We start from the raw sequence: 12,320 nt of genomic DNA on the forward strand, positions 1-12,320 counted from the left end.
GTAATATATCTTTGGCAGCCGTTTAAATTCACTTGAACGCTAATTTCAGTAAACTACGGATAAATTCGAACATTCCATAATTTCTATGAAACAGAAGTACATACATAGGTACATAGGTCGAACAATTTTTTGATATTTTGTAGATTTTGAGTGTTGAAAGCTAATGTAATCGTAAACATTGCTAAATATTCATGCATTATTGTGTATGACCAGAATTAGGATGTGGGTTGATATTAACCCATGGCCTTATTAGAGTTTAACTGTGTGGGAGCTATTTTTCCCATGGCCCGGTAAATTGTCTTGTCGTGTCATAAAAACTCACGTAAGTAATGAAACAGTTTTTGTGTTCAACCTAGAACGAATTCATGTACCAAAGAGACCCAAAATCTAAACGGGCCATGGGAAGAATAGTTCCCACACAGGAAAATTCTAGCCAGGCAATGTGATAGTCATCCCACATCCTAATTCTAGCCCTATCACAAGGACGCAGGAGTATTTAGCAAAATATATGATTATATTACCTTACAATCATTAAAATCATGAAAATAACAAAAAATGGTTCGATATATCTGCTTGTGTTTTTCTTAAATTCAGTAAAGTGTTCGAATTTGTAAACAAACCACTAACATCACTGGTCAAGGGGATTTAAACGGCTGCTAAAGATATATTACGCAATTTAGAAGCGTGTGTGAATGAAGATCATAAAATAATATTTTCAGGGATTGACAAAATATTTTGTAGATGGTTTGGAGTTGAAACCTGACTACGGTTACCATTTATTTCTGGTTTAAAGGAAGATCTCCGACGTTCATAAATACATTTTTTACAAGGCGTTCAATACTGTTGCAACAGCATATAAAGTACGTATTAAGACACGCTGGTTCTTCGGGGCCTGGTAAAGGGTTAAAACATGTGTGTAAAAAAATATTTGCAACAGATAGATACATTAGGGAACCACTGGATAAATCGCGGAAAAACTGAAGGCGTTCAATCTTTAATTGCAAAACCAGAATTTCAGTTTATCTATATTTTCCGAAAATTTGGTTGCAGTTCAACTAGCCAGGACTTATATTTATTTAAACAATGAATTTTTACATAAAAATAAAAATAAAAACGCATAAAATTAACTAAAACGGGCTTCCTCTTCCAAAGGCAGCGTAGCGCGGGGCATTGTACCCAAGACGCTGGCGGCGTTGCCTCGCTGCACTGCGAGGCTCAGTCTTACACTACAATGGCAAATATGCGTTCCGGGGCAATGAATGGCTGCGTTTTGAGACAGTTTTGTCTTTCGGAAATCTTTGTCCTCCCCTTTTTTCGAACAAAACGGGGACTATGCAACACTGTGGCATGCTCGATATTTTTAAGGTACGGTTTTAAGGTGTATTAAATATTATTTTAATCTAAACTTTGTTTTCACGCCCGTAATAACAGACTTTGAAAGCCATACTTAGTTTAAAAACCTCACGCAACAGTGCGCCATCTAGTGAGACAAAAAACGATAGCCCTCATTTACTTGTATGTTAAAAGTGGTAGATAATGTTTAACGCATTCACTGCCACAGACAATAAATCGACAATTTAAAAAGAAAAGAAAGCCTAACCTAAGAATAACTAAACAACAAAATTAACGAGGAACAACAACTTTATTAAAATTAATATTCGGAACAAAGATTCGGAACTTCACCGAGTGCCGCTGTCGGTATTTGACAACTCTTGATTTTGCCATATCTTAATATTATTATGAAAATATAGATATACAGATAGTGTTTAGCAAAGAGAAAATTTAAATCGGTTGAAAATTGGATTTATAGTGATTTTTTGAAAAATCTATATACCTGTCTCTTTCTCAAACGCTTTTCTCTATGCAGCAAGTATGGCGGTTGGTACTGGCGTGTGACGTCACATGCTAGTATGTCTTTCTCTGTCTAATCTTGAATTTCAAACCTGTATAACTTTGTTATTTGTAAAGGTAGCTTAAAAATTGTTTTTCTATTCGATAACAGGCATTGTGTAGTTTTCATTTATAAAACATATACAAAATAGTAGAATACCGTATTATACATCTTGAACGCCCATGTGCGTCGATGGCAGCTGTGGAAGTCAAGTGGGCATTTCTATCTACCGTTGTACCCTGAGTTTATCTCTCCAATTTCAACAATCTCCAATTTCAACAAAATTTATTAGGTAGACTCAATCCATGATTCCGAGCTGGAAAAACAGGGTCTCCAGATGTGTTCCCAAAATATTGTATGGATGTGTCCGTTTTGTTACGAATTTTTCTTAATATCTTTCACGATCACGAAATCACGATTCTCTAAGCGTCGCTCTATTACCGAGGTGCTTTGGACATCACCGGTGGGATCAGAAGCTCATTTTTCGGGGTAAGCAGTGGGGTAAGTATGGTCTTGCAGACTTCTTTTCCCCCGTTCTGAGTGGCCAGTACCCAACCACACATTTCAAAAACCAAAACGTCATCTTCGTCATGTCCGACCTGCTGCGATGCTGTAGACGTAGGTACCAATCCCACCAAAAGGGTCCGCCCGGATTGCTACCACCATCTTGCTCGCTATTGCTGCCGTGAAGGTTGGCAACGCATCTGCAATACCCCTGGTGTTGCAGATGTTTATGGGCAGTGGTAACCTCTTACCATCAGGAGACCCACTTGCTCGTTTGTCATCCAGTCGAATAAAAATAAAAAAGTAAGTAGCCGTAAATTTTAAAAAAAATTGTGTTTGGTTGGCCAACCTGGCGCCCATCCGAAATTTGACAGATCGCTGGTAAAAATATCTGCTATATCAATGCTATATATACTAACTCGGCCAAAAAAAAAGTAAGAAATTAAAAAAAAAAAACAAATTGGCGGGAACCTTGCGAATTTTCCGTAGACATTTTTTGAGATTCGATTTGTAGCATTCGAACATGGCGGATGAAGACAATATCTAATTTTGCTATTTCTGTTTCTTTGGCTAGTTGAAGTATAATTTTGATAGTGTTTTATGCGGCGATTAACCTTAACAGTGAACAGTGATCACAAAATTCTATATTGCTCTCGCTCGTGTCTACCTGTCATTTTTAATGCGCAAGTGGTCTCCACGTGGTTTCTGGAATTTTACTATCAAGTTGCAAAAACTACAACCACCGTACAACGTGCCTCTCAAAGAGAGTTTACTTTTACACTGGCGAAATTGTCCTATTAATTAGGACAGAAAAGCCATATTTTAAAAGAGAAGAAGAAGACATTTTTTGAGAGTGCAAATGTAAACTTACAAAAATGGAATCATCGAGTGCTAGTGACATTTCTATCCTATTAATTGTTTAGCATGAGTTTTTATTTGGTCTACTATTCCTGTAATAGTTGAAAGAAAAGCAGATTATGCACCTCGCATTAAGTAATTTATATTGCCCTCGTGCCTTTTAAAGCACTCGCTAACGCTCGGGCTCCAAATCGGCACTCGGTGCGTAATTAATTACTTTCTGCTTGGTGCAACAATCTACTATAACGCATTCACTGACATTGACTTCCACAGGTGCCACCGACGCACTGTGTGAAATTCCGAAAACGCATACAAGGTGGGCCCTGTAACTGGAGCAAAAAACCACAGCTTCCACTCTTCATCTTGAGCTAATTTAGTTCTACAACTTTTGAAAATAACTTGTATTGTGATTTTTATTATAGTTTAAAGTTTAATTGGACAAGCAATGTATTGCGAAATCCGGCATTTTGTTACGTGACAGGTGATGTAATTTAGACTATTGGATGCCGTACATTGAAAATACCATTTAATTTGTTTGGAATAAACAATGATAAAATTACTTAATTTTTGAAAGTTGCAGAACTAAAGTAGTTCCATTTGAGTAACAGAACCTGTGTTTTAATTTTTTGCTTCTGTTGCAAGGCCCACCCATATATCCATCGGTGGCAGTGAATGCGTTAATAGTCAAATTTCCTTTGAAATGCGTTAACTAGGTAGTTATTTTTGCCATACATTATAACTATCAGTTTGTTTAACTACTGATCATTGATCAAACAACGGGTCCTAAGTGTGAACATGTCGTCGTAGCTCCGCTGTACTTAACTCCAATGCACCGTGTGTCTCCGGTGTGATTCGCTATCTGAAGAACGACGACGAACATACCCTGAAGTTGAAGTTGAAGAATTACTGCATTGACTTGCGAAAAGGCAAAAAACTGTTCTTCTCAGAACAGAACATTATATTTTATGATCACGTCACGTCTCTTTACGCTACGTCAAATTTCCCCTTTAACGACGTCAACCACCTAGGTACTAAACTAATGTTACTATTTGTCCTTTTTTTGATGCTAGTAATATAGGTTTTCTTAATATGCGAAATACAGCAGACATAAATCAGCGTTGCTGCATCCACTGTGTAGCAACACGTCATGCTGAGTGGAGACCCTTTTTCGGTGACAATTGGTGTCATCACCATACAATTTATTGTAATTTTGCTTGTATAGTAATATATTATTGTTTTTGTGTTTGGTGGTGGTACTGTTGGACCGTTTGTGTTACTGGTCAACTCCTTTCTTTTCTGATGCTCAAATGATAATTGAGTTCGTGGATAAATTTATAGACAAATTAAGCTATGATGACTGACAGTGAAATGTATATCATTATTAGCACACATACAAAAACTGACGTTTGACCAAAAAACGTAGGTACATCCTTGATATCGGATGTCTATTTTGCAGTATAGTTCACTTTTTCAACAAATGGCATTAGTTACATGATCGAGGAGTACAACTATATATATACGGTTCACTTATAGTCTTGTCATTCTACAGCTTTTTTTGGAAATAATTCTATATAAGGATTTTTTATACGGCTTTTACGTAAGTATTTAGAATCCACCAAAATTTGGTAAAAAAAATTGTACCCTAAAATAGTGAATACCCACATAAATAAAACGAGTAAATTATGCAGTAAATAGGCTTATAGCAATTAGCGTTTTCATATATATCCGTGAAAAATTACAGCTTTCTAGCATTGATAGTCCCCGAGCAAAGCCACGGACGGACAGACAGACAGACAGACAGACAGACATGGTGAAACTATAAGGGTTCCGTTTTTGCCATTTTGGCTCCGGAACCTTAAAAATCACAAAACAGACAGTGGGGTTTCCAGTGAGTATGACGTCAATCTGGTCAAAAATGGTCCAAAAATTTATGGGTCTGGACTGTATGTAAATTTACTAAGGGCTCCTAAAGTGCATCATCAACTTTCACATGGTGTATAATATAATATCTGGAAAATTTAAATAATATTTAGTATCAACATCGTTCAGTGTACAGCATGGTCACAGTATAACAAGTACATGGTACAGCAAGTGTTGTCAGCCTCATGTTTTTTAATTTGCCGCGGTTTCTCGTGTACACTCAGTACAATACAGCTTTGGCTGGCCAGTCTATAATAATGTATGCATTCGTAATATTTGACATACATATAAGTCAAAAACCCTCCTTTTGGGCTTCACCGCAGGGCGCAGTCAATTAAAAACAAAAACACAACCCTCCTTTTGGGCTTCGCCGCAATCGGGTAAAAATCCCTATAATGCCCTATCCAGTCGGACGCTTTCGGTTGGAACGCTTGTTTGCCTGGCGTATGCTCGATATCCAATGGTAAGGTGTATATAAAAAACCACGGAACACTCCGGAACAGAAAAAAAACCTTAGACGAAAAAACAGTAAACAGCAGTTTTTTCTATTCTGTGGTAAAAACTATGTCGGCATATGGTCGGCATCACGGCATCTACTATTTTGAGTTGGAGCGTCTGGTAGGTACTATATGTAAATTATTAATCTTTGAATTCAGTTAAATGTTTTTGTTCGTTAAACTTAATCTCACCGGTTTATTCTTTCGGAAATCTCTACACACATTATTTCTTTGTTCTAAAATGATACTACACGAAGTTCTCTTGAAATGTCACTTTGTGACTAAAAAAGAAACTAAAAACGAAAACGAAACGTCATTTCGGTTCTGACAGTTCTGACAACCAGTATAACACGTACCTATTACATCGGCAGATAATTTTGCCGCGATATTTTACCAGAAACTTGAATCTGTGATAACGAAACACGATGACGTGTGCTTCGCCGTAAGTGAAAGTAATTCATTAGTGGTAGGAGACCTACACGTAGGCCTTCAATATCAGTTTTATGTTTTGTTGATCGCAGTCTCTCGCGAGTCGTCGTTTCGTTCAGTCGAGTGCTTCCACATACTGTTTTACTGCGATAACAATGTGCGGAATTTTTGCATACATCAATCATTTGACTCCAAAAACCAGACGAGAAATACTGGAATTGCTGGTTACTGGTTTAAAACGCTTAGAATATCGCGGCTATGACAGTGCGGGTGTCGCGATCGATTCTCCAGACCAGAAAGATATTGCTGTGGTAAAAAATAGCGGCAAGGTAGCGGCCTTAGAAGAGGTGTTGCAGGAGCGCAGTCTTGAGCTATCCCTTGAAGAATGCGTGGAGTCGCACTGCGGTATTGCGCACACGCGTTGGGCCACGCACGGTGAGCCTAGCGCCATCAATTCGCACCCGCAGCGCTCGGGAGAAGACAACGCCTTCGTCGTCATCCACAATGGAATCATCACCAATTACAAGGCAGTCAAGACCTTCCTTGAGAACAAGGGGTATGTCTTTGAATCACAGACTGACACCGAAGCTATTGCTAAGCTGGTCCATCATATTTATCACCAGCACAAAGACTACAGCTTCCAGGAACTTGTTGAACAGGTAATCCAACAATTGGAAGGAGCATTTGCATTGTGTTTAAAATCCCGCTACTTCCCAAATGAGTGTGTGGCCACACGCCGTGGTAGTCCACTCCTTGTGGGCATAAAAATGCGTCACCGACTGTCCAGCGATCATGTTCCTATTATGTACACCAATAACAAAGCCACTAGGGGTGTGGTCCCTACTGTGCCACGAGTTGATAGTCATGCTCACTTCCAACCTGAAGAAGAAAGAACAGTAGAATATTTCTTTGCATCTGATGCTTCTGCAGTTATTGAACACACTAACAGAGTACTGTATTTTGAAGATGATGATGTTGCACATATTAAAGATGGAGTCCTGAGCATACATCGCCTATCGGGAAGCAGTACTGACCCACATCAAAGAGAAATCTTAACATTGAAACTGGAATTGCAACAAATCATGAAGGGTAATTATGAATACTTCATGCAAAAAGAAATTTTCGAACAGCCAGAATCCATTGTAAACACTATGAGAGGTCGGCTCAACTTTGCAAATGGCACAGTTACACTAGGAGGAATTAAGGATTATATTCCTGAGATAAAACGCTGTCGCAGATTGATGTTGATTGCCTGTGGAACCAGTTACCACAGTGCAGTGGCCACTCGGCAGTTATTGGAAGAATTAACAGAGCTGCCAGTTATGGTTGAACTGGCATCTGATTTCTTAGACAGGAACACTCCAGTTTTTCGTGATGATGTTTGCTTCTTCATTTCACAATCCGGAGAAACTGCTGATACTCTAATGGCTCTACGATACTGTAAACGGCATGGGGCTCTAATTGTTGGAATCACTAACACTGTGGGTAGTTCTATTTGTCGCGAGTCGCATTGCGGCGTACACGTCAATGCTGGACCTGAAATTGGTGTAGCCTCTACAAAAGCCTACACCTCTCAGTTTGTATCCCTTGTCATGTTTGCCTTGGTAATCAGTGAGGATCGCATATCACTCCAGAAAAGGCGCGCTGACATTATTGAAGGACTACATGAATTAGATGGCAAAATTAGGGAAGTTTTGGCTTTGGATTCTGAAGTGAAAGCTCTTGCTGAAGATTTGTATCGTCAGCGTTCATTACTCATTATGGGTCGTGGATACAATTTTGCTACGTGTCTGGAGGGTGCCCTCAAGGTAAAAGAGTTAACATACATGCATAGCGAAGGCATTATGGCTGGGGAATTAAAACATGGTCCACTTGCATTAATTGATGACTCAATGCCAGTGGTAATGATCGTAATGCGTGACCCTGTATACACCAAGTGCATGAATGCTCTGGCCCAAGTGACAGCAAGGCAGGGGCGGCCGATCCTGCTGTGCGAACAAGGTGACGAGGAAACTATGTCACTTGCCTCCCGATGCCTGCAAGTACCCAAGACTGTTGATTGCTTACAGGGAATACTTACGGTTATTCCCATGCAGCTGCTCGCGTACCATATCGCTGTATTGCGTAACTGTAATGTTGATTGCCCGCGAAATCTCGCAAAATCAGTAACAGTTGAATAATAACTAAAAATTGACACTTATTTCATTGTAATAATACTTACTTGTTTACTTTAATACAGTTATCATAATTAAGAATTTATCCACTTTGAAATACAAACACACCATAACTATCTTATCTGGGCCAATCAACTTTTTTACCCACACTAATCTGTCCGCGACATTTTTCAAACAATTGAAGATTTTTGAAAGTAAAGATGTTTTTTCTATAATTTAATAGATGGTGTTCATAAATACATGCCATCCTACATAAGTTCAATCTATGAAACCGTGAAATATCTTGTTGGAAGTACGATTTTTTGGTAAAGCCAGAGACGCAGAGACTTTGGGACGCCCAAAGTGTCGGTAAAATAGCTAATTGGCCCATCTATCAAAGTTAAATAATAATGATTTAATTAGCAAATTTAATTTTGTTAAATTAGCTTAAAGCGAATTAGACGCCCCTAATAATCATAATTTTATTTTTTTATCTCCATATTCTGTGTTTAAATCTTAGCATCTCTTCCATTCAGTTTTAACACAACTATATTTAATATATATTTCTCTAATATATAGGTACTTGTGATAGTGTTATTAGTTGATACTTCATTATGATCTAATGATCTTTCGAATTATGTGCCTAATTTGTTAATTCATTTACATGACACCTACCCTCATTAATACCTGTTTAATTTTCACTATTACCTTCATTAACGCTAATTAGCTAGGTACCTAATATTTATTCCAGTCTTCTATCTGAAATACATCACAACAATAACCTATTTGTTCACCTGTAACCTATATCAAATGTATTCAGAAGTTCTAAAGGGGCTCCTAGACGGGCCATTTTTTCACTGCAATATGTGGCCGGCAACTATTGGTGTCCCTGTCTAACATGTGAGTAAGAGAGGGACACCAATAGTTGCCGGCCACAAATTGCAGTGAAAATATGGCCCGTCTACGAGTCGCTTAACAACACATTGGTATAGATAAATTTATTTTGCAGAGACAAAAGTACAAAGATGTTTATTTTTCTTTAAAGCCATGAGTTCCATGGAATTCCGTGTTGAATCTCTTTTTCAAATCTTTTGTGACAGTGTGTATAACCATAACCAGGGCTAAATTAAAATACAAGTTTTATTTTCTATTTGATGTCAGACATTTACAGAAACGTGCAAAAAAACATTGCAACATTACGGTCTAATCTTGGACGTTAATTAATATGTAATGTTTGTATTACTTATTAATGGTGACAATTTTTCAATCAAAAAACTTGTATTGGAAGGAGTGAAGAATAAAGTTCATTGAGTTCTTAAAGTTTGGCGCAGCGGTAACCTTCATAGCGAACCAATCACAACTACATAAATGTCAGAGGTTAAAATGCTCAAAAATCACCGAATACATTTTAAACCACTTAAAAAATCGTGTGAGAGAGCAGTACATTGGGCTAATGAGCATACCTTTAATATCGACTGCAAATTCCGCATTTCCTTCTAGAGTGGCATTTTAAACTTATATTTTTTTTTTTAATATAATTATATGCATTTTAATACATTCCGTTGGTGATGTTGGTCTATTTTTACACATAGTGACAAATTTTAGAATACTTCATTTTAATATAATTAACTTGAGATTTTTCATGCGATAGTAATTTTATTATTAAATACTACTTAATAGAGATATCTATTTGTAGGTAAGATATTGATAAATGTAATTTACGTATCTGAATTAAAATTTTACTTAATTTTAGCTGTTTAATATCATAGAAAACCATAAAATCAAGGGGTGTACTGTTGTAGGGAGCAACGAAAGATCGACTAAGATGCGATTGCGATACGTTTAAGTAAATAAGTCTCTTAACGACGTCATCACTTTTCTATACTAAGTAATTATAAAGATACTTTGTTTATTTGTATGTATACCATAGAATTACTGAACCGATAAAAAAAAACACTAATGGCGAGCTACACTATTCCAGTTTATATCTCAGGAAAGTGCAAAGTTCCCGCAAGAGTAGACGAAGTTGCGGGCAATGACTATAATTTAAATCACATCAACCGGGCAACCCGAGCGTAACCGATTTAAGGCATCTCTAATCTAGTGACGTACTTGTAAATTAAAGTTCTCATTTTATTAAAATGGTCTGTTAAGTACCTACTTATGCAGTTCAGGTCATGCAAGTGCTCAGCCTTTCCTGGAGTTAGCATTAACTAATCTAAGACGTGTTCTTTCTCCCATTTAGATGAAGCCATCTTTTGCAAGCGAAATACCGCTAACCTCGGGTGAGGTTGCTACTTGCATGATTTTCGATAAATACTTGTACCTCTGCTCAAACTAAAAAACTAGGATAAATGGTGTGATTAAACTCTTTTATTTCCACTTCTACGCTATAATGTGGCAGAATCTTTCACGTCATTAAATGTATTATAAATTACAAGCTAAGTATTAGTATCACAGGCTAATAATAAGCGAAGTTTGGTTGATGTACAGTCGGCCCCCTGGCATAAGTAACCGATTTTCTTTGTAACTGAGTACCTAGTATGAAATAGTACTTACCTACCTAAATAGGGAACCGACCGTACTTAAAAAACACAATATTAAGCTACGAATCTGATGCAGTAATCACGGGAAAATTTGATAATGATAAGTGACATTACTCTCGTCACCTACCTATTCCTATGCAAGTACTTCAGTAGTTTTAGCACAGTATCATTCGAGCTTAATGTTGGCACTACGATTTAACCTACTTATAAGTCCAAGCAGTAGCATAAGTAGCTGAACACTCAAATAAACAAAAATAACTACACTCTTTCTCCCTGTGTGCTTGTGTGTATGTGTATGTATTGGCGTAGAGGCGTGTATTGTCTTCGTTGACGTTCGTTGACTGTTCATCTACTACTGCTCCTGATTGTACATGCTCTATTAAGACAGGAGGTAACTTATTGTGATCCTCAACGTAAAATTGTATTATTGGATTGTCTATGCACTACCCTTTATATTGAAAAATAAAGAATGACTACAAAGAAATTTAATTATTAATATATAATTCGTGTGCAATAAAAAAATATTTAGCTAAAGCAAGTAAAAAAAAAATACAATTATATTTTCTTTTGCAACTTACTAGTCAAAAATATTGTAGTTCAATCAATGGTGTGCTGTACTTTTATTCGAACTTTTTGAAATGTTAAATAATGTATGCTAATAAGACCGCGTTACATTCGCGCATAGGAAACTAGGATTGTCAGGCTTTCTCCGAGCCTTAGAAAATTGGCAAGAGAAAAGACGGACGACGATGTCGGCAAAATGTAATTCATAAAAGATGTCAAACATTTTTTTTAAATCATGTGTTTTTTATCTAATACAATTTGATTATGCTATTTGAATGATTACAACAAGGCTTAGGTAAGGTTTATAACGTTCTGTTCGTAAGTAGGTAATAGAAAAGTGTTAGTTACTGCGGATCTTGTAAAACATCTCGCTTGTTGCATCACATGATGCGAGTCTCGGAATTCGACGAGATGTTCTCGTCACACTTCTGACATCATTCACTGTCTCTTCTCTTACAAAACGCCACAACCACAAATTTATTATAACATACAATAAGTTACGAATTAAATAGTTATCACTTTTTTTTTCTTATTTTATATACGTGCCTGAAATTGTAATAAATCTTTATTTTGTGATATTTAATGATTTTATTCCTTCTAAACTTATAATAATATGTAGGCATAAATTAGTAGGTTGTACACCAAGGGGTTGTACACCAAGCACTGTGTTATGTCATGGGCGCGATATTGAATCCTGAGCATAACGAAGAACTCAATATTTAACTCCCGACCGAAGCGAGCAGTGAAGGATTTAAGCGCGCCCAAGGTAAAATCAGTTTTATCCCCGAAGAGTATACTGTACTTTTCTCACCTTTTTGCGAGACAATAACAACCAAGGCTAAAAGAATAAGTATCTATCTAATACCTTTAAACGAGCAATTCTTGTATATATTATAATAATCAGAATCTCGGAAACTGCTCCATCGATTTCGGTGTGGTACCTATGTGGGGGTTTTCG

The 12,320-nt window shown here is 37.1% G+C and overlaps 1 protein-coding gene across 1 annotated transcript; it reads left to right on the forward strand.

Annotated features, from left to right (window-relative positions):
• The first annotated feature begins 5,986 nt into the window (after positions 1 to 5,986).
• Positions 5,987 to 11,940, forward strand: LOC141429334 (glutamine--fructose-6-phosphate aminotransferase [isomerizing] 1-like). The gene is made up of 2 exons (XM_074089623.1): positions 5,987 to 9,118; positions 9,178 to 11,940. The coding sequence occupies exon 1, from the start codon at positions 6,255 to 6,257 to the stop codon at positions 8,277 to 8,279; it is 2,025 nt and encodes a 674-aa protein (XP_073945724.1). The 5' UTR covers positions 5,987 to 6,254; the 3' UTR covers positions 8,280 to 9,118; positions 9,178 to 11,940.
• The last annotated feature ends 380 nt before the right edge of the window (positions 11,941 to 12,320 follow it).

The sequence above is a fragment of the Choristoneura fumiferana genome, chromosome Z (assembly GCF_025370935.1).
Source record: "Choristoneura fumiferana chromosome Z, NRCan_CFum_1, whole genome shotgun sequence".
NCBI lineage: Eukaryota > Metazoa > Arthropoda > Insecta > Lepidoptera > Tortricidae > Choristoneura > Choristoneura fumiferana.

Bases quoted from the DNA above. Each gene is read 5' to 3' on its own strand.
- LOC141429334 (XM_074089623.1), top strand. From the start codon at position 6,255: ATGTGCGGAATTTTTGCATACATCAATCATTTGACTCCAAAAACCAGA.